Below are 27,102 nucleotides of genomic sequence, written 5' to 3' on the forward strand. Positions count from 1 at the left end.
TCATATTTTTAAATTTAGACAAAATTGTCTTAGGTCAGAATCATCTGTTTTATCTCTCTCAGCCCCTTGCTTCCTATGAATGACAGTTCTGAATGGAAATCCTCTGTTAGCCATACACAAATCTAAAAGATGAAGGACTTGTGAAAATCACTGGGTACATCTCTTGGCGTTGTACCACATTCAAGCTTTACCTACACTAGCAAAAGAAAGCATGAGAAATAAATCTAATGTTTTCAGTAGTTAATCTGGAAAAAAAGAAAAAGGACAAATTAGTGCAAACAAGTGGAAGATTTTCCTAAGAGAATGGTCTTTAAGAAGTTTTGAATCTTTCGGTACAGTCTCCAACCCCGCTATGGTAGGATTGTGATTGAACAGGAGACCCCTCAAGATTTTATGGCTAAAAGTCTTTCTGGCTAAAATACAGTATTTTATGAAGCCAACCAAACTGGATCAAGGGCACTCTGATAGGAGAATGAACAAAAAGCTCTTTGGATATGTATACTCAATTAACACACAAGTATCTCAAAATTCAGTTCAAACTGGCTTAAACAGTAAGAAAATGTATAGGTTTATGTGACTGCGAGTCCAGAGGCCAACAGACTTTAGGTCTGTTTAATTCAGTAATGCTAGTTCTGTTTCTTCAGCTTCCTGTCTTGTGCCTTCCTCTGAGTATTGGGGTTTTCCTTAGGCTGCTCCCCGCATGGTAGCAAAAATGCTATAGCACATCACCTCTCTCCATACCATGGAAAGGTAGAAAGGATTCAGGGGGACATCTTAAAATATCAAAGACCTCTTTTCCCCAGAAGCCTTCAGCAAATCTCTCCCAATTAGCCAGAATTTGTTTACATACCCATTTGTGACTGAATCTTGTAGCCAGAGACGTGCCATGTGCTGACTGGCTTAGGCCTGGATCCCTGAACCAATCACTGGAATTCACCTTTATTGTTTTCTTTTATTGAAGTATAATTGACTTATAATATTATATTAGTTTCAGGTGTACAACATAGTGATTAGATGTTTTTATACATTACAATTCACCTGCATTCTTAGACCAATTAGGCCAACTCTTGGAGCTGGGTGTAAAGTCAGTTTCTCCTGAGGTACCTGAGCTTTGAGAAGGAATATTCATATGATCAAAGATGAACTTCTATTAGGAAGGGAGAAAAAGGGCCAGATGGTAGGGACAAGCAACCATCATCAACTACGAAACCATCAATATAACGAACTAAATATTTAGTGACATTTCGAGGAAATTGGTGGAAAAACTAACTCCCAAGAAGGGTAAGTGTAAGTACAGTCAACAGAGAGCTCTGAATGGCTCCCTCTCTGCACAGTATAGCAATGAAAAGGAATCATAATTAATAATATTATTAATAGTGTGGTAAGAAGGATCTTCTGTTTCTTCTATATCTACGAACTTGCAGGCTCAAATTAAAATTCTTTTGAACACTAAAACTGGTTGCCACATTTATATTTTCTCCCATTGTTTTTTTTCCACAATAATACACTATATATAAAAACTCACTGTCTCTGTCTCTGTCTCTCTCTGTCTCTCTCTCTCTCTCTATATATATATTCATGATGGATGGATGGACATACTGTACATTATTATGACAAAAACCATAATAATCACACATATACATATTTAATCCTTATAGAGATTACTACCTTGCCCAAGGTCACAGCTAGTTGAATAGCAGAGCTGGGATAAAATCCAAGCCATTAGGCTTTGGAGATGGTATTATTATTCTAGATTATACCTACTGCCTCATGGAATATTTTCCGCCTCATGGAATATTTTCCTCCTCACTTTGAGGGCTACTCTTTTTTCTTTCTGCCCACTCTTTCCTTTCCTCTTACTTCTGGGTTTATTCTGATGCCTTTATTACTCTCCTCTTGCTGTGAGCTCCCTGAAGATCTTCTGACCATGGGACAGTTTTCTACTAGTTTTCTGTCATCCAAGGTCTCTTCCCCATCTATTTGATTCTATTACAAGCTCCTATAACTGTTCTTCCATATTAATTTTTGATGTCCTATTTTGGGGAGTTTATTACAAGTGTTATTTCCTTGTATTTTCTAAACCAGAGCATAAGAGTTAATGCATGGAATTACTTTCCCTCTTGGCTTTATATTAACATATTGCTTTCAAGATCATGCTATTTGCTACATTATTATTTTTAATAACATTTAATAGGCAACTGCTTCCTTCTCTGTAAGTCTTAAGTATTTTAATGTACCATTATTTTTCTCATTATAATTTGTTTCCATTTTCTTTCTTATATTATTTTTAAATATGTAGTTCATTAACATTTTCCCAAAATATTTCCTAATTGTATTCCACTTCAAATAATGATGTCCAAAGTTCTTAGGCATTTTTCAAATGAAATAAACTAGAACTATTGACTGCAACAGGGAGGAACCAATAATATGTTCATTAGACTTCTATTTATATTTATACCATAAAAGCTAATCATTTTTATTATTTTATTTCAGAATAGGGTATCCTCATTAAAGTCCCTAATTTTCCTAAGGAAATATTACATTTGAATTTCCACATATTTTCACAAAGGATACAGGTTTGGTCAAAGCTGTAATGTAATCAGATAGAGATCCTGGCTTATCGTGTTACCACTTTTCAGTGTGTATTTAGTCAGAGACTAGCCTTGCCGCAGCCTGAATGGTGTTTCTGTTCATATTAGGAGAAAACCTTCTCTTCCTCAAGACAAGTACAGCCACCCGACAGACAACTATGTTGATAAACACACAAGTCCAGAGCAATTGTTAATGTGAATGACACTCCCTGGTGCTGGGCATGACCAAGCAGAGGCCCCGGCCCCGAGAGAGACACCATCAGTGCTCCTGTTTATTTCAGTGAACTTTTTCTGACTGTACTCGGCCAGCCTGGAAAAGAACTGAGGTAATCAGACATGATTATTTGAATTCTTTGTGACTGAGAATCAGGTTTACTAAGACAAGAGAAGAAAATAATTTTTATTTTATTTTTCATGGCACGTCAGGTTCTACTGAGTGCTAGTGAATCTCGCTATTTGTCAGAACCTTGCTGTTTATCGGTTTAAATCCAATTTCTCCTCCTGTCTTGATGTTTGAATATAGCATTTCAACACCCTCTAAAACAATATGAAATGAAATGACATTTTAACTGTCAAATATAATTACCTATTTAAATCACAAAATTTTATTATACTTTTTTTTGAAGAAATCACATTTCTTATGATGTAATAATGTAAATATCTTATTTTACCGGAAAGAATGATGTTCTCTGTATATAATTTGCTTGATTAGCACTGAAAAAGGTAAGAAAAGATAGATAATTAAGGCCATTATTACAAGTTCTTACACTTGAAGAATAACTAAAAATCGGTTGGGCTTGTTTGGAAGTGGAGGTGGGGATATGAAATTTTATAGTGAAGCAAAAAGCTGGCTTAGTAACCAACTATGTGTAACATAGGATGAAATAGGACATTTTTGAACAAGTGAAAAACAATATTAGTAAGGCTTTAAAAAAAAACTGTAGGTAGAAAACTTCAGACATTGATCTCAATCCTAAGAGGAGTACAAAATATTATGGGGAATTCAGAAAATTAATGATAAATCATATTGTGTGTATATGCATGTATATGTCTATATAGGTGTGCATGTGATATATGTATTGATAGTTAGGTTCAGAAGTACTATTTAAGTTGTACTTGAAATATATAATTGAGTTTTTAATATTATTCTCCTTCATTCTCTCTGCCTAATTTCCATTAAAAAATATTAGGAAGATTTTGAAAAAAGTCTATGAATTAATTATTCTTGCCATTATCAAATGCCCATTTTTTTCTACATTTGTTGTTCTTCACTTTTGATGAGTATGACAGACAATGGTTATATGTTTTATACACTTTGAGACTGAAGTTGGATTAAGGCTTTCAGATTAGTATCCTACTCATCTAATACTCTTTTTCTTACAAAACATGGGAACTAGGGATGAGATTAAAATGTAACTAGCTGCTATGTTCATAAATATTTTTAGTTTTTGGATGATACTGAGGTGAATAATTGAATATTCATCTTTTGAATAATAAAATTTAGTCAAGGGCATACCATCAAAATGTATCATAATCAAAATTCAAGCTAACATCAAAATCAGGGACTCAAAAACTAAAAGGTTTCTTAGAAAACAAACAATGATTGAAAAACTGGAGAGTAAGGTTATCTAGAATCAAAATTAAGTACCTCAAACTTCAAGTGAACATAAATCTCAGTGATTATATATCTTAAGCAATTTACAGATGTCCAGCCTGGGTATAGCCTGGTGAAATATATCCATAGTGTTAGGTTATACATAGTCCAGAGAAAAGCTGATATACTTAAGATGAGCTGCTCTGAGAAAATGTGCTGGCATATTAAGAGGCTGGATGACAAAATGAGCATGGGAAGAGTAGATAGAAATGAGAGCTTGTTATTGGAACTTCAAGCAAGGGAACAGGGATCCAGATATGTTATCTAGGTAAAAGGTCAACTCCAGATAATCAATGGTATTTTGAAATTTCCCAGAAAATTGTTTCTATTTCAATGCTTCCTAAGAATATAAATATTCAACAATAATTTTCAAGAACTAAAAATATTTCCAGAGATACCTACAATATAATCTCTATAAATCACAGAGTATCAGGTTCTCCAAATGGTGGAGTTGTTGACTTAAAGAACAAAAATGAAATCTCTACACTGTTGTATATGGGAAGCAGTGAACCCTCAAGCTAAGGTCAAAATAAAGAGGCCTGCTTGGTGTCCTCCATCAGCTAGACAGCTGTATGTGAGAGATGTTAGGATAGGGACACTGTAACATAATGTTGTTGTTGTTTTCTTAATTCCTGAATTGAATACCTGTTTCTTTCTGCTTTGATGAATTCAACTGGCTATCACAGAAACAAATTTGAAGCCTTCCTAATAGGTACCTCTTTTAAGTCAAGAGCAAGACCTGAACAGACAACATTTATTTTAACATTTAGCAATTTTTGCTAGGCAGACAATTTTTTCCAATCTAATATCTGCTTCTTTCTGAAGAAATTTTACATGTCTAAAGGAATTCACTAGGGAAGACCTGTTGGCTGTTTGTTAAGAGTCCTCACAGAATAGCATTAATCTTGGCAATTCATCAGGAATTTGAGGCTGGGTCTCAGATTTACAAATCTAAAATCTTGATAGCGTATTAAGAATGGACTGTTCTTTGAGAGAGTGCTGACAATAATCAAACTCGTAGAGACTGAAGTGTATAATCAAATCCTTATTATTTTATAATTATAAGAATAATCTTGCAAATCAACATTCTTGCACCTATTTAAGGCATTAAACTCAGACTTTTTAGGGAAAACCATTTATAATCAAGAATTTGGAATGAGCATGGAATCAGAGCAAAGGGATTTGTGTCAGAAAAATATAATTAGAAACAAAATCCTCCCAACTCAGTAAACCTCACCACAAAGATAGAAGAGAAGAAAACAATTTTACTATTGAATAAGCATTAATCAACAATGTGATGCACATCACATACAATCTGCTAAAGAGAATGCAAATACAAAAAAAAATCCTCACCGTTTTATATAGCCAAGCAGGTAAAGTCCATTACATACTTGTTCTCAAGATGTACAGTGACAAGTTCTTAAGAAGTAAAATAACTTAGCACCATTTGTCACACATAGTTCATCCTCAGTTCACCTGGTAATTGGGGTGACCAGCAGTGTTAGCTAATTGGCCTTATCCAAAAGAAAAATAACCTTATGTCTTCTTACATCTTTATGGCAGGAGGTAGTTATGCAACTTGGAGTGGGGCTCCCGCTGAAGTTAGGCCACGATTCTCCCACAGAAACTGGGAGATAGGATGATGTCTTCCTTGATTAGTACATTTCCAAGAGATGGTCCCCAGGTCCTTGAGAAAGACATTCTTGATAACTTCTGAAAAGACTTATGTAGGGGGTGGGGGGCGTGGCAAAGCAAGAAGACCCTGAGCTCACCTCTTCCCATGGGTACAACAAAATTGCAACCATTTACAGAGGAACTATCCATGATAGCAATCTGAAGACTAACAGAAAGGATCTTCCACAGCTAAAGATATAAAGAAGGGACCACCACGAGATGGAGTAGGAGGGGTGAAGACATAGTACAGTCAAGATCCATACCACCAGGTAGCTGATCTATAAACAGGAGAATAATTACAATTATAGAGGTTCTCCCCAAGGAGTAAAGGAATCCAAGCCCCACTTTGGGTTCTGCAGCAGGAATTTGAGCCCCCAGAGCATTTGGCTTTGAAAGCCAGTGGGACTTACTTTCAGGGGAGCAAGAGGGTGGTGGGTAATGGAGACCCTACTCTTAAAGGGCACACACAAAATCTCACACACTCTGAGACCCATGACAGAAGCCATGAAAGGAACTTTGAAAGGAACATGGATCAGACCCACTTGCTGATCTTGGAGAGCCTCCAGGAGAGGCAGGAGGCAACTGAAACTCACCCTGGGGATGCAGACTCTGGCAATAGCTAGTTTGGAGAGCTCATCCCACCACAAGGACACTGGAGCTGGTAAGCACCATTTTGAAATCCTTTCTCTAGCTTATTAGTGCCAGGATTGGCCCTGCCTACCAGCATGTGGGCACCAGTCCTGGGATGCCCTAAGCCAGGCAGCTAGTTAGGCAGGGACACAACTTCACCCACCAGCAGGCCAGCTGCCCTAGGACCCCCTGAGCCCGTAGCTTCCCGGGGACCTGGCCCCACCCACCAGAAGGCCCAGCACCCAGCACCACCCAAAAGTGGGCCGGCATTAACCCCAGGACTCCTGGGGCTGCCTACAGCTAGCCGTTGGACACAGTTCTGCCCAACAAGGGGCCAGCACTAGCCCTTGGATCCCCTGGATCTTGGCTTCACCCACCTGCTAGCTGATATCAAAACTGGGAGCCCCCCAGGGCCCCATAGCCAGAGACTCTGGGACCAGTTGCCCATCAGTGGGCAACACTAGCCTTGGGTCCCCCTGAGCCCCAAAACTGCTGACAAGTGGGCTGACACCAGATCTGGGACCCCTCCCCTTGCAGCCAGAAACCCCAGGATCTGGTCTTCCCATCGGTGGACTGGCACTAGCCCCAGGACCTGGCCTCATTCACTGGTAGGTGGGAACCACTCCAGGACTCCCTGGGCCCTGGCCCCACCCAACAGCAGGCCAACACCAGCTCTGGGACACCTTGGGTCCCTCAGCCAGCCATTTCAGGATCTGGCCCCACCACCAGTGGTATATCACCAGCTCTGGGTCACTCCGGACACCACAGCCAGCCACCCCAGGAAAAAGCTCTGCCCACAAGTGGGCCAACAGTAGCCCCAGAAAACCCTGGGGCTATATACTAGTCATCTCATTACCTGGCCCCACTCACCTGAGGGTTGGCACCAGGACTCAAGACTCCCCTGGCCATGCAGCCAGCTGTGCCAGGACCCAACTCTGCCTACCAGTGACTGGTAGCCTTCACACAAGGCAGTGCATGATGACAAACCAGACCAGGGGCCAACAACACCCACCAGATCTCACACAGTAGTCAGACCACCACAATAGAAGGGCCCATGCAGCCCACGGAGAGGACACCACTAAAGCATATAGTTCTGGTGACCTGTACTGGGAAAACCATAAGACATTGATGAAAGAAATTGTAGATGACACAAACAAATGGAAAGATTCACCATGTTCACAGATTGGAAGAATTTATATTGTTAAAATGACCATACTACCCAATGAAATCTGCAGATTCAGTGCAATCCCTATCACAATACCAATAGCATTTTTCACAGAACTAAAACACATAATTTTAAAATTTGTATGGAACCACAGAAGACCCCAAATAACCAAAACGATCTTAAGAAGGAAGAACGAAACAGGAGGTATCATGCTCCCTGATTTCAAACCATACTACAAAGCTACAATTATCAAAGCAATATGGTACTGGCACAGAAACAGACACACAGATCAGATCAGAGAGCCTAGAAATGACCCCACACTTATACAGGCAATTAATCTATGACAAAGGAAATAAGAATATACAATGAGGAAAACACAGCCTCTTCAATAAATGGTATTGGGGAAACTAGACAGCTATATGCAAAAGAATCAAACTGGATTATTTTCTCAAATAATATACAAAAATAAACTCGAATTAAAGACTTACATGTAAGACCTGAAACCATAAAATGTCTAGGAGAAAACATAGGCAGTATGCTCTTTGATATTGATATTAGCAATATTTTTTTGGATATGTCTCCTCAGGTAAGGGAAGCAAAGCAAAAGTAAACAAATGGGACTACATCAAACTAAAGCTTTTTGCACAGCAAAGGGAACTGTCAATAAAATGAAAAAGCCTCCTACTGAATGGGAGAAGATATTAGCAAACAATATATCTGACAAGTGTTTATATCTAAATTATGCAAAGAACTCATGCAATTCAACATCAAAGAAAACAAACAACCTAATTAAAAAATGCGCAGAGAACCCGAATAGACATTTTTCCAAAGAAGACATACAGATGGCCAACAGCTACATGAAAAGATGCTCAACATCTCTAATCATCAGGAAAATGCAAACCAAAACCACAATGTGATATCACCTCACACCTGTCAGAATGGCTATTATCAAAAAGACAACAAATAAAAAGTGTTGGTGAGGATGTGGAGAAAAGGGAACCTGTGTACAGTGTTGGTGGGAATGTAAATTGGTAGAGCCATTATGAAAAAAGTGTGGAGAGTCCTCAAAAAACTAAAACTAGAACTACCATATGATCCAGCCATTCCCCTCCTGGGTATTTATCTGATGAAAATAAAAACATTAATTCAAAAAGATATATGTACACCTATGTTCATTGAGCATTACGTACAGTAGCCAAAATATGGAAGCAACCTAAGTGTCCATCAATAGATGAATGGTGCCTATCATACAGATGAATGCGCGCGCACGCGTGTGTGTGTGTCTACACAGGGTGGAATATTATTCAGCCATAAGAAAGAATGAAATTTTGCCATTTATGACAACATGGATGGAGCTAGAGGGTATTATGCTAGGTGAAATAAGTCAGACAGACAAAGATAAATACTGTATGATTTCACTTATATGTAGAATCTAAAAAACAAATGAACAAACATAACCAAACAGAAACAGAGTAATAGACACAGAGAACAAACAGATGGTTACCACAGGGGAGGGGGTGGAGGGAGGAGAGAAATAGGTGAGGGAGATTAAGAGGTACAAACTTTCAGTTACAAAATAAATGATTCACAGGGAAGAAGTGTACAGTGTTGGAAATACCGCCAATAATTATATAATATCTCGGTATGATGACAGAAGACAACTAGACTTTACCATAGTGATCATGATCATACCTGTTGAACTGTATAGAAATATCGAATCACTATGCTGTGTAATAGGAACTAACATAGTGTTGTAGGTCAATTATACTTCAAAAACAAACAAACATAGAAAAAGAGATCAGATTTGTGGCTACCAGAGCTGGGGCTGGGTGGGTGGGAATGTGGGGGAAAGGGGAATTAGATGAAGGCAGTCAAAAGATACAAAATTCCAGTTAAAAGATAAATAAGTACTAGGGAGTAATGTATAATATGATAAAGATAATTAACACTGCTGTACATTGTAAATGAAAATTATTAAGAGAATAAATCTTAAGAGTTCTCACCACAAGGAAATAAAAATTTTTGTATTGCTTTAATGTATCTACATGAGATGAGGGATGCTCACTAAACCTATTGTGGTAATTATTTCATAATGTATGTATAAGTCAAACCATTATTCTGTATGCCTTAAACTTATACGGTGCTGTATGTAATTATATCTCAATAAAACTGGGGAAAAAAGACATGTATTTTGTAACTATGAATGGTGATGGATGTTACCGAGACTTATTGTGGTGATAATTTTGCAATACAGTCGTCCTTGGGTATCCTGGGGACTGGTTCCAGGAACTCTGTGGATTGCAAAATCCAGGAATGTTCAAGTCCCTTACATAAAATGAAATGGCATAGTATTTGCATATAACCTACACACATCTTCCTGTATACTTTAAATCACCTATAGATTACTTATAATACATAATACAATGTAAATGTTCTATAAATAATTGAAAATACATAAATTGTTGGCAGAGTGTGGCAAATTCAAGTTTTGCTTTTTGGAAATTTCTGGAATTTTTTTCAAATATTTTCGTTACTCAGAAATGTGGAACCCGTGGATATGGACACTAGACTGTATATACAAATATCAAACAATTATGCTATACACCTGAAACTAATATAATGTTATATGTCAATTATATCTAAGTTTTTAAAAAATTAGAAAAATGAAAAGACATACATTTTGAAGAGGAGAGAAAGAACTTACAGACTTTGTAAATACCCTAAGAAAAAGGAAGGAAGAAAAAAGTTCTCTTATCTACAACAGGAAGAATTAGGCCTCTTATTTTTAATTTGTATTTGTCCTTAGAGGTACAATATTCCAATGTTTAATTTGCATCAGACTTGTTTTGGCCAGATTCCTTTTCCTCTAGATGCTTGGATTTTCACTTCCTAACTTTGCTTCCTCCACTTCCCTGCCAGCAAACTCATTTCTCCATTCATTAATACATTCTTCCTTTAAATACCTTGCTATGTCATTCAATCAGGTTACAAGTAGCCAGGGGAGCCATTTGCCTCTTTGAGACAAATTTGCTTATTGCTGCTTAATACATTGATTTCAAAGTTCGGCTCTTAAAGCAAACTCATTTCCCCTTCTTCCAAGTTTTTGAGAGGCACTCTTTGTAGCTCTACATAGAAAATGTAACAACCAGAGTTTACCTAGAGTAGTATTCCCGGAGCAGGCGCTCAGTAACTATTGCTGATTGATTGAGAAACCTCGTTAACTGAAAGGCTGGCATTGCTTTCATTCCAGTTCAACTGGTTTCTGTATTAAGCTGGGGACTAACAATTACAGGAATGGTTTCCATTTCCCTTTGCTGTTAAAGAAACCCGCAGAATTAAGCAATCAGTGACATTATCAAAACAATGACCATATCTAAAATGGAAACATTCCAATTGGCTTGTGAATCATTTATTCAACTTCTTGAGATTTACCTCTGCTTGTATAATCACTTTGTTGTGAAAATCTAGAATAGAAAAAAATCTTGAGGTTGAACTAGGACTAGTGACTTATTCGTCTTCTCTTTTCCAATTTGTACATCCAGCTACTTTAACATGTTCATAGCTGTGGGTTCTGTTATTGCCTTTGGCACTGTAAGGCATACTCAAATTAACATGAAACCTTTGCCTTAGTTCCCTTAGGGCTTGATTTGTCCAAAATTACCTTCGGAGGCAGCTCTGCTGATCCATGTCCAATGATTTAATAAGGAACAATCACCATTCTTAAGAGTAAGAAACTTCCAGCTGCTGAGTTAGTCGTGCTTCTTGCTTCTGAGGCATCTTCCTCCAAATAAGATCATTTATTTTGGATACCATGGAAAACAAAGAGAAATTAAACTGCTATCCTTAAACAGCTCCTAAATTTGTAACCAAATGTCATATTTCTGCTAGATATTCTAGTAAGGCAGCTTCTATAAGACCACTATCAACTGCACTTATGGATTTAGAAATGAGAGCCAGTTCGCTCTTTTTTTATGTCAAGATTTCATATGCTCCACCAGATAATAAATAACAATTCTTAAAAAGCCAAACCCCTCAACATTATTTCTGCATTTTTATAAACTTTCCCTCATTTGGTGTATATTTGCTGAGATTCAAATTGTAAGGCCAACTGGCCCGAGGCAGGGGAACACAATCAGATTCACAGGTTGCATCAGACCGAAACTCTCCGGACCACCCAGTTCCAGAAACTGACCTGGAGACTTTCCGGACCACCCAGTTCCAGGAACTGACCTGGGGGACTCTGAACCAGGCCCAGCCTTCCCGCCTTTCGAGGGGCGGGACTAACGGTCACCCAGGATACCCGAAAAGACCACCAAATAAGGAATACCCTGCGCCCTCCCAGATTCACCACACCCCTTTCCCTTCTTCCCCTATAAAATCTTGCCCAACCCTCGCCCGGGTGCGACTTCTCTGGCCCCTTTCTCTCGGACCAGTGAACCTCGCCCGGGAGCGCTCCCTCACTTGAAGCTTTCCTCTGGTTTCGCGGTGCTGTTTGTTAAGATCCGACCTTACACAAATGTGGCAGAGATGTTTCACAGGGAATATAGCGTTCCCTTTTTGGAGATTACAAAAAGTCATGGTCTCAAAGTGGAAAAGACAAAAAGGTCTCATAAAATCCGAGAGACCTGAGAATGGATCCATGTCTGCCAATTATCAGATCTGTGAGTTTACGTATGTTATTAATCTCTTTGAGCCCTAATCTCATCATTTCCTCATACATATATTTTACCTGGTGGTCACTACATACAACACTTCAATATGGTTTATAATAGAGTGTTACAGAAAACATACAAAACAGCTGTCACATAGCAGATGTTCAATAAAGGATAGTGATTATTATCTTTCTATCCAGGGTTCTATAGCATCCTGTTTAGGGTTCACTGAAAAAATGACAATTATAATTCGTTTGGCACTATTCTCCTGGACTCAAATGCATTTCTGTACCTCGTGTTAGTGCAACACGTTTTAATGATGAGCTCTAATCTATTCCTAACACACCATCCTTTTCCTGCAAAAGCATCCAAATCATATGTTAGTCAGATCAGAGAAACAATCCCAACAAAATATGTAACCAGATTTCCATAAAAAAATTTCATTATATATTTGTCATTAGATAGTGCAGCTCTGTTTTCATTCAAACCCTAATACCAGACAATAAGATTATTCCCATGGCATATCTGAATAATTGGGAAGCATGACATACTAAAAATGCCAATTTCTTAAACAGAAAAAGGAAAAATGAGGTTTTTCTAATCAAGAATCTTGAGATAAAGAAACAGAATTTTGGTAGTGATAGAGCTTTTGATATTTTAGAGCTCATCTTATTCAATTCTTTCTCTCCCTGCCCTTCCCCCACATTTTTAGAACAAGAAAACTCATGTCCATAGATATTAAATAATTATTTTTAAAAAAATTTTTGGCGTGTTGGGTCTTTGTTGTTACGTGCAGGCTTTCTCTAGTTGCGGTGAGCAGGGGCTACTCTTCTTTGCAGTGCACGGACTTATTGTGGTGGCTTCTCTTGTTGCAGAGCATGGGCTCTAGGCACATGGGCTTCAGTATTTGTGGCACGTGGGCTCAGTAGTTGTGGCACACAGGCTTAGTTGCTTCACAGCATGTGGGATCTTCCCGGACCAGGGATCGAACCTGTGTCCCCTGCATTGCAGGCAGATTCTTAACCACTGTGCCACCAGGGAAGTCCCGATATTAAATAATTTTGTTGTGATATTGCAAGACCAAATCTAAGATTTTTGACACTTTATCATGGTGGCCATTTTCTTCATTGTATTTGCATACAGAGCTTCAAGTGGAAGAGATAAGAATTAGCAAATTTTCAAAACTTTCTCATTCCCATTTTTCCATGCTTATATAGATTTTTGAAAATAAAACATGTGGTGACTATTTGCTGCTTTTCCCTGCTCAAAAGGTATGACCTTTCTTCTGGTAACAGAATAAATTTTTCCCGGGGGAATCCATTCCACCCCTACTCTTGGTTCATGTGATGAGATGGACCAAATCCCCTCAATAAAAGTTAAATGTGTGAAATAATGAAATAAACTGTACTTTATTAATCAGCAATGCATCTATACATTATAAAAATAGCAATACATAGATGGAGAAGGTATATTATTTATGCTGTCTAAAGATAATTTGGGGTGTCTATATGTATTTTTAGCCTCAAGTTTCCCAAAGATTCCCAGCTGCAGTGCCAAACAAATGGTAGCTATTCTCAAGATACTAAAAAGCAGCAGAAGGCATTTTGCAGAGCACTTTGCACAAAAGTAAACAATAAGGACTGGAAGGAGTAAGATGGAACCTTGGGATCCCCTAGTGTCCTCTTGTACTATCATGTTCATTAGAATTAATGGAACACTACAGCATATCCATCCAGGCAGGATCATCACATGTTCACTACTCTAATGAATGAAGTTTGGTTCTCCTTGCCAGTCAAAAAGTGTTAATGAGCTGAGGTGGCTGAGGACAAAGGAAATACTGAATGAATAGTGTGGAAGGATGGAAGTTATACCAACTATGGTCTAGTGATTATTTGTAGAAATGAAAATGGTATTTAAAGTATTAATCAAGTTTTATTTCCCCCACTTCGTCTAGTATTTTATATAGGGCTTGTGGCTGGTGGTTATTCTTAGAATTTAGCTGATAAATTATAGAATATCAAATCAGCATTGTAACTACGCATGGTGATGGATACTAGCTAGACTTATTGTGTTGTTCATCATGCAGTATATACAAATATAAAATTATGTTGTATTCCTGAAACTAATATAATGTTATACGTTAGTTTATCTTAATTTTAAAAAATTTAAAAAACAAAACCAGCATTGTGAGTAATCCAGGGGAGAAGAGCATGTGGCCTAGGAATATAGAAATTGGAGTTGGATGCAGTAACTGATGAAATTTATGGATCATTCCTTGTTAGGGAGTGTAGGGGAGAAAGAATCTTCCTCTACCCTTAAAAGGTTCTTTTGGCTGGTCTAATAATCAATTGACATGAGACAGATTAACAGGAAAAAAACACAAATTTTATTTCAAGACAGAAGAGTTAAATGAGGGATGTATGCTATCCTGAGTCAAGGAATGGGAAAAGGGCCTAGGGTTTCAAAGGGGAGGAAGGCAATTCACAGGACAATAAGAAGAGCAGATGTAATCTGATGTTTGCCCTGAAAGACAGATGGGTCACTCAGATAAAATTTATCTCTGGTAATAATTCTCATTCTGGGAAAGACCCCCAATTTAAATTCTTCTAGGTAGTTAAGGGAGGAACAGAAGTTTCGCTTGAGCCCACGGGGTCTCAGGTGCCTTTAGCTCAAAATATTCCACATGCTAATGTGGCACTTTATGGGGAGGCTCATTCTGAACCCCTTTAGGGAGCAAATGAACACATTTTATTTTGCTTTGCCTTTACTGAAGCAGCATTCTTCTGCTGGGGTGAGAGAATTAATATTTGGAAGCTTAGCATGCTGTTGGTGGGCAAAGGATGGGATTTAGAGGATATTCATCAGATGGAGCTGTCCAACATCTCTGAACATTCTTCTTACTTTTCAACATTGTAAATTAAGCCCTCCCAAGAAGCAAGTAAATTCACATAGCCAGATTTACTTTCATCTAGGGTACAGGCATGTGGTATACAAGTCTAGATTGAAGATATTTTCCACGGTTTTCTGGCTTCCAGGATAATTGTCATTCCTTTTTAGATAAATTTTCTTTCTCTTGCTGCTTAAATTTTGAGTTTATGTGTATGTGTGGTGTGTTGGTATTTTGTGTTTCACTACACTTTAGTGTGTATTGGTTTTTATTTATCCTCATTTGGATTTCTTGTGATTCTTCAAACTGAACATTCTAGTTTTTCATCAGTTTTAGTAAATGATTAACCGTTACCTTTTCCAATATTAGTTCTCCCTGATTCTCTCCATTCTATCCTTCTGGAATACTATTTTTTATATGTTAGCACGTGTCATTCTACCTTCTGCATCTTTTAATCCCTCATCTTTTTCTTCTGATTTTATCAACATTTCTTTGGATCTGTCTTCCAGTTATCACATTATTCCTCATTTCTGTTTAATTAGCTACTTAGTCCTTCCATTCAGGTTTGCTAATGTAAATATGATTGGATTATTACATTTTAAAAATACACAAATCATGAGTGGCTTCATGTGTTTTCACAAATTGAACACACCCACTTACCCTGCACATTACCAGCACCTCAGGAGGCCTCTTTATGCTCCATCCAGCCCCTCTTCCCATTCTAAGGGCAACCAATATCCTGACTTATTAGAATTGGTTAGTTTTGTCTGTTTGACTATGAATAGGATCTTAGCATATATTCTTTTGGTTATGGCCTTTCTTTCAACAGTATATTTGTGCTGTTGCATGAAATTGTAGTTTGATCACTGTCATTGCTCTGTAGTGTTCCTTTTAAAAAAATATACCACAATTTATTTATCAATTTTACTGCAAATAGACATTTATATTTATCCAGCTTAGGGCAATTAAAACAGCATTGCTATGCATGTTCTTGTATATGTTCTTCATATTAACATTTAAAACATTGTGGGAACACATCTAGGAATAGAAGCTTGATAACGTGTGTGTAAATTCCACGTTAGTAGGTATTAATAATTTTTCAAAGTGATAATATCAGTGTAAATGTCTACTGCAGTGTATGACAGTTCCAATTGTTCCACATCCTTGTCATCTTTGTCTGTTCTTTTCATGTTGACATTTTCATGGAGTTGGTAGTGCAATAAAATCGAACACATTTTTATACATTTATTAGCCATTTCGATTTCCTCTTTTTGTAATGCCTGTTTCAGTTTATGGCTCAATATTTTCTTGGGTTGTCTTTTTTTTTATGGATTTGCTTGAGTTCCTAAATATCTTGGATACAAGCTCCTGACAGTTATATAAACTGCAAATATCATTTCCCAGTAATGTTTTCATATCCTATAATGGTGTCTTCTGATGATCGCAAGTTCTTAATTTTAAAGCAGTCCAACAAATCCATTTTTAATTGCTACTGCTCTTTGTGTCCTGTACAACAAATAGTTGCCTATCCCAAAATATTTACTAAAGATACTGTCTACTATTTTTTTCTATTTGCTTTATTTACCTTTCACATTTGCCCTTGACAAATCTCAATTTTTGTATAGTGTATGAAGTAGGGAGTCAAGGTCCTTTAAAAAATTTATACAGATATCCAATTACTGCAGAACCACTTCCTGAAAAGCTATTCATTTCCCACTGAATTGCTGTGGTGCCTTGGCTATTTGGTTCCCTTGTTCCATTTATTTGTCCTTGCACTAATGCCACAGTTTTAATTATTGTGGCATGATAATAAATGTTGAAATATTATAGTTTAAGCCCTCCAAATTTGTTTTTCTTTAAGTTTGTCTTGTCTATTCAAGTTTCTTTGAATTTTTATATAACTCTTAGGAGCATCTTGCCAGTTTACACTCTGACAAACACTCACACACCTTTCTGGATTTTTCGTTGGGATTGCATTGAAACCATGGTTGATTTGGGGATAACTGATGTCCTAAAAATATTAAGGCTCCCAACCTATAAACGTGGTGAATGCTATATTTAATTACTTGATTTTTCTTAATAAAGTTTTGAAATTTTCATTGTAGAGGATTTTCGTATTTTCTATTAGATTTAATTTTAGGTATTTGATGCTGTTGCAAATGATGTTCATTTAATATTTTACTTTCTATTGATTTATTGCCAGTATACAGAAAAAACTTGAATTTTGTGTATTAACCTTGTTAATCCTGCAATTTTGCCAAACCCATTTATTAGTTCTAATAGTTTTCCTGTATATTTTTTCTGGATTAAAAAAATACACACACACGTCACGTGCAAATAAAGTTTTGCTTCCTCTTTTTCGATCTTTGTACCTTTTATTTCTTTTACTTGTCTTGTTACACATGCCAGGACCTCTAGTACAATGTTGAATAGACGTGGTGAGAGTGGGCATTTGAATCTTATTCCTGGCTTCAGGGTGAAAGCATTTACTCTTTCATCATCAAGTACAATGTTAGCTATGGGTTTTTCATAGACAACCATTATAAGCTTAAGAACATTCCTTTCTAGTCTCAGTATGCTAAGAGCTTTTTAAAATCATGAGTAGCTATTGAATTTTATCAGATACCTTTTTGACACCTCTTAAAATGATCATCTTTTCTCCTTCATTCTGTTAATGTAGAAAATTACACTGATTAATTTTTAATGTTTATCCAACTTTGCACTCCTGGGATAAACCCCAGTTAGTTATGATGCCTTATTCTTCTCATATATGCTTATATCTGATTTAACAATTTTTAAAAGGATTTTTGCATCTAGAGAGTGGTCAGTAGTTTCTTTTTCTTGTAATATCTATGTTGGCATAAAGTGAAATGGGAAGTATCTACTCTTCTTCTACTCTTTTAAAAAGTTTATCTAAAATTGTTGACTCCCCTGGCAGTCCAGTGGTTAAGAATCCATGCTTCCACTGCAGGGGGCACGGGTTCGATCCCTGGTTGGGGAACTAAGATCCCGCATACTGCAGTGTGGCCACCCGCCCCCCTCCCAAAAAAAAAAGCATAAAAAGCTCTTAGAATAAAATTGGCATTATTTCTTACCTAAATATATGGAAATTTTCTCTGGTGAAGCTTTTGAAGAATGTGCTTTTGTTTTATAAAAATAATTAAATAATTGATTCAATTTCTTCAATAGATTTAGGAGTATTTAATTTTTTCTGTTCTTTTTTTAAACAAATAATTGCATATATTTAAGGAATACAATGGATGTTTTGATATATGCATACATTGTGAAATGATTACCACAATCAAGCCAATTAACATATCCATCACCTCACATAGTTACCATTTATTTTTTTTTTTTTTTTAGTTACCATTTATTTTTGACTTTCTGGTCTTATATCCATTTTGGTACTGTTGAAATACAATGTGTTTGAACAAAAATATTACCAACTGAATTTTTCATTTTTGTTCAACTGAAACATACAAAATTGCTTCTAAATTCACAAACTAAATTATATTTAGGGTTAAACAAAGCTAATTAAAAGACTTTTTAGTAGGACACAGGCTGCCAAAATAGCAAATTTCCCCTGAATTTGTTCATTTATCTGTTGAGTGGTTCCTATGATTTCTCTATAGTGCTTTCATTCATTTTGGAAGTATTTTTAGACTGTGTATTTGGCATAAACATAAAATTTAGAAGTAACATAAAATTTACTTTTACCATATTTACTTGTTATTAAGCCATTTTCTTTCTGTTTCAAACCGACTCTTTTATATTCTGCCTTATCTTACTAGGGCTGGGACTCTGCGAATCACGTTTCTGTTTTGCCAGTTGTCTCCCTGTTAGACTTTGACAATGGAGAATTCTAAAGAAAGACTGGAGGCCTGGAGAAGGAAAAAGGGACATGTTCTTTCCTGTTTTGCTTCCTGTGACTGTCAACATCATATGAGCAATGATTTTTCACCTGGGCAGTAGGTACAGTAGCAGTTGGTTCTAGTTTCCACTTCTCCTCCCAAAATTTAAAAAACCTGTCTCATTTTGCCTTCTCAGAGACCAGCACCAGTTGGCTGGTATCCTTTCCTCACATATCCGAGTCCCAGCTCCCTGACACCTATCCTCTAGGATTCTGAGTTACAAGCCCCAGCCAGGCAATCTGTCCTCAAACTACTATTTCTTCTAGTATTCCCACTCTCTTCTCTTTATTATCCCAGCCCTAGGGGTGGTAGATTCCTCTACCATACTTCAGTGTTCTCTCTTTTGTCTTTTCAGCTCGCTCTCCAGTATCTAAATCAACTCGATTACATTCTCTTGTTAAAATAGTTGGTGTGATTTCTATTTTTTCTGAAGTGATAGACCATTTCTTAATCTATGCTTTTTCTTTGCAAATAACAGAAACTTACTTAAACTGGTTAAGAACAAAACAGACCATATAGGTTTCTCCTGGAATCCTGGGACAGGAAGTACAATCAGGCCTGGTCAGCTTTAGAAAACAGCCTGAAACTAAGATTAGTCCTTTTGGGCTTCCCTGGTGGCACAGTGGTTGAGAGTCCGCCTGCCGATGCAGGGGACATGGGTTCATGCCCCGGTCTGGGAAGATCCCACATGCCACGGAGCGGCTGGGCCCGTGAGCCATGGCCGCTGAACCTGTGTGTACAGAGCCTGTTCTCCGCAATGGGAGAGGCCACAACAGTGAGAGGCCCACATACCGGACCAAAAAAAAAAAAAAAAAAGATTAGTCCTTTTTGTCTTTCTAAAGGTACTCTATGGTCTCCCATCTTCTCTACTCTTTCTTCACCTTCTTTCTAGCTCTCTCAGTAAACCTATTTTCTCTACCTTTGGCTCTGGGATCAGTATGAATTCCAGTTCCAGAAGAGGAAGAGACCCTGAGTGGCTTTGTTTGCACAAATGTACTCACTTCGTACCACCAGCATTAGCCATTATAAATACAGCTATGGGCTCTACCACTGAGGTGAAGAAAAATATTTGTCAGAGATGAGGACATTGTGCTGAATGTATGGCTCGAAGAGTTTCTAATACATTTTCTGATTTTCCTTCATTAGAAAGGATCACCGCTTAAGGAGATTTTCTTTTTTTGGATGATATACTTAAGGCATATTCCATTTATATATAATAATTATTAGATTACTTTAAAAAACTTTAAGTACATATTCACTGAACAAAATTATAAATATAGATGAACCAACGTAAAAAATATAGATATTACACAAATTCCCACCACACAGGTATGTAATTTGGGGAATATATTTACATGCCCTGATATTTATATTCTTTTCAAAAAATGGGTTTTCACATAAGCAATAATTTTAAATAATTTTATGTCAATAAACATGTTTGTAGAACATCATTTTAAAAGGTTAGCCAATAATTTAAGAAACAGTTACTTCCTTCACCCAGATTATTGGACACTTACAGCCTTTAATTATACAGTTAATTTTTGCAGATACATTATTTTCTCAGAACAACTTTTTAGCAGAGGTATTTCTGACTTGATAAACATGTATTTCAAGATATTTGGTATGTATTTTTTAATTGCCAGAAAGTTTGTGTACCTCTCATCCAACTGCCAAGAAAGCTGTATCAATTAACGTTGCCTCCATCAATGTAAGGGATTACCTGTTTTTTTCTCGGTACGATCGTTGTTACCAACTTTTAAAGTATGACAAATTGAGAGGTAAAACCCTCTGATATCACATTATTAATTTAATGTACACTTTAGTTTTAAATATTTATTGGAAGATTTTTAACATTTGTTGGTCGTGTGTGTGTGGGTTGTTCCCTTTCTATAGAGTTGTTCTTTCATTTGTAACAGTTGAAAAGAGTTTATTAAACTTCCATTTTAGGTTTTAGTGTTTGATTCTTGGACCTAAAACCTTCTTAAGTTCATATTACGCTTATATTGTAAGTACCACTGAAGTTTAAGCTAATATCTCTGCCTCATCTCAATCTCTTATTTTATTTAAAAAAAAAGTCTATCACTGAAATAAGTATTCATTAACCTATCAGGAATTGTATATTAAACTGCTCTAATTTGGTCAAAAGTTAAAATAGTTTTTAAATAAATAGCACTAAAAATAATAAATCCATGAAAAGAGTAATTGAATTATTTATAAAATTTACCTACTTAAGATTCAATGAACTATGTATATTTACTAAGTTGATTACAAGATGTGTTAGTGAATGATAATGACTTAAAACATTATTTATTCCAAGTATCACATCTGAATTTTAACAGGAGATTAATGGACATGAAATGTTTTAATTTTAAAAGAGTGGAAAGTTCAGTAAGTAAGGAATATTTGGGGCGCTTATATATTCTCCAGTTTAAATGATATCAGCAGTTATTCACCAACCTCACGGGCAGATGACAATTTAGTAAGGAACTGCCTAAACTACAAACATAGAAGATGAAAACAAACATGAGCAAAAGCAAAGTAAAATTCTATAGAACACGAAATAACAGATTAACCTTACAGTTAAAAGAATTCAAAATGCAAGGGAAACATTTAATCTCATGCAATTACTGGGGGAGTATTGCAAAGTTATAATTCACAGTTTGTACTCATTGGATTCTCATATTTAGATTCACATCACATGATCTCCTGTAATTTGCAACGCTTTTACCATTTCCCAAGTACATATGCGTGAGAAGACATGAAAGATAAAAAAAATTTTTTTAAAGTATTCTAGACTTCTTAGGAAAAAATCACCCTGAAACATTCGGATTCTCTTTTGTTATGTATCTTTCAATTCTGTGTTGCGGGAAACAGCAGAAGAATTACACATATTAATGTTTAATATGTAAAACTTATCCTGATACTACTTGAAAGGAAGAACTCTGGGTGTGTAGTGTTAAAGGCTCTGATTTATTTCTTACAGGGATCTGAGTAGTCTAATGAAACAACCTCAGAACTCAATGACAATGAAAGAAGTCTGGGAAGGCCTGAGGCTGGTATTGATTTCAGGGAGACAGGTGAGGTGACAATATAACACAGGGAGCAAAGCACATTGCTCCATGAGGGAGCAATCTGTATGAGTTAAGTATATGTTCAACGGTGACGTCAGCATCATCGCTAATAAGATGTCCTTTGTCGTATCCCCCATCCTAACAACAACAACTTGACATCAATCCACAGGCAAAAGTGCCTTTGTCTACAAATTCAGCAGTGGCCTGTGAACTGGCTCCAGCCTCTCTTGGCTGCAGCTTGGGAGTCCCGGGAGAACAGTGCCTTAGACAATCACCTGTGGATGAGAGAGCCTTTTTTTTCCAGGTTTCCAGTGGAGAAGTTCAGCACACCACTGGAGCCAAACAATACAAGTCAGGATGCATTACAGAGGTTAAAAGGAACTTTACCTGTGTCACCTCCCCCCACCCCGCCCCCGCCAAAAAAAAGTGGCACAGCTTAGTGCCAAGTGGGAACTTTCTGGCCTGTGATTTCTCCCATGAGGGAAAGTGAGTGCATGAGTCAGAACTTAGCTTCCCTCCGTGTGCGATGTTGCCAAAGAGGCACATTTCTCTCTCGTCCCCTACAGAGTACTGAGTCAGGAGCTGCAGGACTAGGGGGAAGAGGGAGGCGAAGAGAGAGGACTCGAAGAGGGCAGTAAAGGGACTCGGGTCCTACTAAATGCATCACAGACTCCAAGAACCCCACCCATGAGGCACTGGGATGCCTCACCCACGGATCCCCCAACTGGCCCATGAGCACTCTCAGTGCTTATTAAAGAAAATGTGGTGCTCACTTTGGCAGCACATGTTCTAAAACTGGAACGATACAGAGAAGATTAGCATGGCCCCTGTGCAAGGATGACACACAAATTCGTGAAGCGTTCCATATTTTAGGCTCAAGAGGGAGGGGATATGGGGATATATGTATACGTATGTATAGCTGATTCACTTTGTTATACAGCAGAAACTAACATAACAATGTAAAGTAATTATACTCCAATAAAGATGTTAAAAAAAATGTGGTTTACATTTTATTTACTATCTGTCTGCATGGTTTGAAGTAACATATTTATGGGACATTTATATTACCATGTTCACCAGTTGCCATTATTTTCAATAAACAGCTCAGAAATAATTAAGTTAGTTCCTAAATTTCTAATTTGACTACGATGGACTCATAGAGGACTAATGTTTAATGAACACTTATAATACGTAGAAGATTTCCTGGGTTTGTGAGAATCTAAATATGTGTAAGTGTTGTCCTCTGCCTTCAAGTTGTTACTTAAAATAGAAGACTAAAACCAAGATTAGAAAAAACTAAAATCATGTATTATAAAGTCCAAGATTCAAAACAAATACTCTGATATCTTAATATGGAAACAGACACTAAATTATTTTTACTTAAAAGATTAGACCTTTCCCCACATTTAATTTTAGCTCACCATATAGTAAAAAATATAGCTGTAAGAACACCTTTCTTACACATCTTTTGCACATCAGAGATTCTCTCCCCATGCTTTACTGGCCTAAAGATGGATTAAAAGAGTTTCCCTAAAGTGCTTTGATTTTGAGTAACCTCATTGATTGTTTCCTTCCTGACACTACTTTGTGAAATTAGATTGGGACACGCTTTTCCCTGAAGAGCTCTACATTCACAAATGTTTCTGATTACATGAAGCCATTCAGAGTGTAAAGGGTCATCATGCAGAGAAAAGTGGTCGGCTAGTCCCTATTGCCATAATGACAGAATAAGAGAATATGAGTTTAAACTGAAAGAGAAGAAGGGATTTGGCTTGCTTGTGGGGAAGGTTTTATTATTTAAACCCTCTTAGAGTAGCATGGATCTCCTGTTAATAATAAAAGCCAAGAGCTACTTGAAACTTACTATGTGTCAGGCACTGTCCAAAGTCCTTTACCTGTGTTAACTCATTGACTATTTGCAGCAGTCCTATGAAACAGATATTGTTATTATCTCTGCTTAACAGATAGAGTTAGTTAGGATTATAAACTTGGGGGGGGGGGGAAGAGAGAGAGAGAAATATGACCTATGCTCTCAGCCACTCTGTTTTTGGGTCCTTTGTGCTGTCTTAGCTCTTAACTGACCCTAGCTTCTTTCATGCTTAGCCTTTCTGATCTATTTTCCAGAGCCCATCTTCCTATTCTTGCTGACAGACACTGCTTCTCCAAATCCTATATGCTGAATTATGTAGTTTTAATTAAATCTTCCATAATATTTTATAAGTATTACCCATTTAATCTTTTCAGGAGAGTTACATGTAGGGGAGAGATCACCTCTATTGCTTCCTAACAAATGATTCATAAGTTTTACATTGCTACCTAGCAGCAAAATTTCCCACTGATGCTTTATAAACACTTAACTATTAAATCTGGAAGTAATCAATTAAAAAGTATTTCAAAGAAAGCTTGGTAATGGAAATATCTAACAATCAATATAAGAAGACAAATGATTATGTTTAAGTTCTCTATTAAAGAAATGGTCTATTCTTGTTTGGCAAAGTTTTTTTCCTAAAATCTCACACAACCTAATACTGAGGGCTTAGACAAGCTTAGTTAAATGAACTTAATTTCTCATTAGTTAAAGATTATGGTGTGCTACCTCTCAATATGCACCCTCATTTCCAGCTATCATTTAGTTGTGTTTTGCATTATTTTCCCTGTTACCATCTGTCACTGGGCTACAATCTCATCAAGTTTCCAAGTCCAGCTGGGTGTAGTCTTCTAATGGCCCCCATTCTAATGGCGTCTAACAGTGTAGAGGTGCTGATGATTGCGAATTATGGCCACTTTGCACAGAATCATTTCTGACACAGATTTTTTTCTAATATTGATGTGACAGGTAACATCTAAAACCCTTTTTGTTTTTCCTCTTAGGAGCTCTCTTCTCATTCTATGGGTATCTTGGCCCTATTCTGAAATGTTACACTTTAAAAGAAACTTAGTGCAAGATTATATGACCAGATTAAACTCTGAATAACTTCAAGTGACTCTGGACAAAGCAAAGCACACTAAGAATACATCTATTCCTGGGTTTTCTCTATATGGAATTCCTCAAAGTGTGATCCTCTACTATCTTCATCAGAAACACTGACGGTGTTTTTTTTTTTTTTTTTTTTCTGACGGTGTTTTTAAAAAATGGACGTACTGGTCTCCCTCTAGATCTATCCAGTCAAAACACCTAGGCACTGTGGATTGACATCTACACTTTAAATAAACATCACAGGTTAATATTACAAACTCATGTTTGAGAACCAATGTTTTGTTATTTAGATAGCACCTACCTCCAGAAGCAGTGATACCAGAGAGGAATAGTAGACAAGTACAGCTTTCAGACCCTTTGTAAGGAAATGAGCGTCTAAGACACCATGGTTTATTCCAGGTGCATAAAATGAAATAGATACAGCACCCAGGGATCCAGCCATGGTTAGGTGCCCTGCATAATGTAAATTTATATGGTATGGACATAACGGTATGTCATCTGCTACTGAGATAGCTCGGTGCAAAATTCAGCCCAATTGGGGTATTCCATATTGGATAGTCTCACTAATGGGTGGCTGCCCCAATAGTAGGTGGGTTTCTAGGCCTCGGTCTGAAATATCCTGGGTGAAAATGGGCCTTTGTTCTGGTTCTTTATGGACCTCAATGTCATGATGCACTTCTGGATAAATATAGCTGCTGTGATGGGTTTCCATGCTTCTTTATTTTCTAGGGTATCTTTATAATAAACTAATATCATCTAACTTGGCTTGTCTTTTCCTTGCAACCTCAGAGAGCTTAGTAAAGAATTAGTAGGCTGCTGCTCCAAGGCCTGGGCCCGGCCACTGGGCGGCCGTGGCGAGGGTTCTGGAGCCCTGCGGAACACAGCCCTCAGCCTGTCCCCGGACCCTCCAGCTCACCCGCCTGCCCGAGCACAGAGGGCCTGGAAGGCCCCGGGGGAGAAAGCAGCCACTTACCTCTCACCGAACCCTCCGCCCGAAGCACCACTGTGAGGTTAACAGTTGGCTAATGGTCTGCAGGTCTCGCAGTCTCGCGGTCTCGCGGTCTCGCGGTCTCGCGGTCTCGCGGTCTCGCGGTCTCGCGGTCTCGCGATCTCGCGATCTCGCGGGCTCGCGATCTCGCGGTCTCGCGGTCTCGCGGATTCGCGGTCTCGCAGTCTCGCGGTATCGCGGTCTCGCAGTCTCGCGCTAAGGATCACTCGCCAACAGTCTCGCGATAATGGTTTCGAGAGGAAGGCCTCCCACTAGCAGCCGTAAGGTAATGGCAGCGTGCCCGTCCCGGCCCTACTATAATAAGGGACACCAGTCATATTGCACTGGAGCCCAACCTAATGACCTTAACTTACTTCTAGAAAGACCCTATCTCCAAAGAAGGTCACATTCTGAGGTACTAATCATTAGGACTCCAACATATGGATTCGGGGAGGGCGGGGGGACAGAATTCAGTACTTGCCATTCATATTAAACGATATTTAAGTTTGATGGCAAAACAAAACCATTCTGCATCCTGTGTGACCAATATTTGCTTACCACTGGCCTAGGCTGTTCTTGAGGAAGGCTGATTCCAGCACAGTCATGGCTGCAGCTAGAAGGACTCCTGGACCAAGCCACCGTGGTGTAGCAGCATTCTTTGAAAAACAGCGACTGAGCCAGCGAGTAAGTACAGTCTTTGGTTGTAATTCTTTAATGGTAACCTTGTGAACCCAAGCTTCCTTTAGGAATAATAACACTGTTCTGAGAGCTGGACAACATATGCTTCACCACACTGGTGGACAAGGATGTGTTAACCATGCAAGATGAGTTGTTTTCAACAGCAATAGTGTAAACATATTAACAAAAGCAATGGCAGCAGAAAATATGTGTAGAGGAAATAA

General features: G+C 37.7%; 1 protein-coding gene and 1 non-coding gene across 2 annotated transcripts in view; one reads left to right on the top strand and one right to left on the bottom strand.

The window, feature by feature from the left end:
* The window catches only part of LOC136127936 (testis-specific Y-encoded protein 1-like), a 40,280-nt gene extending 14,626 nt beyond the window's left edge, over positions 1–25,654 (bottom strand). Inside the window, 1 exon segment of the mRNA XM_065883573.1 lies at positions 25,514–25,654. Coding sequence (XP_065739645.1) covers positions 25,514–25,654 — 141 coding nt within the window.
* LOC136128652 (U6 spliceosomal RNA) lies at positions 23,001–23,107 on the top strand. Its single transcript, XR_010656238.1, has one exon. It is a non-coding gene; the product is annotated as a U6 spliceosomal RNA (small nuclear RNA).
* Positions 25,655–27,102: the final 1,448 nt, after the last annotated feature.

Source organism: Phocoena phocoena, chromosome 9 (assembly GCF_963924675.1).
Source record: "Phocoena phocoena chromosome 9, mPhoPho1.1, whole genome shotgun sequence".
Taxonomy (NCBI): Eukaryota; Metazoa; Chordata; class Mammalia; order Artiodactyla; family Phocoenidae; genus Phocoena; species Phocoena phocoena.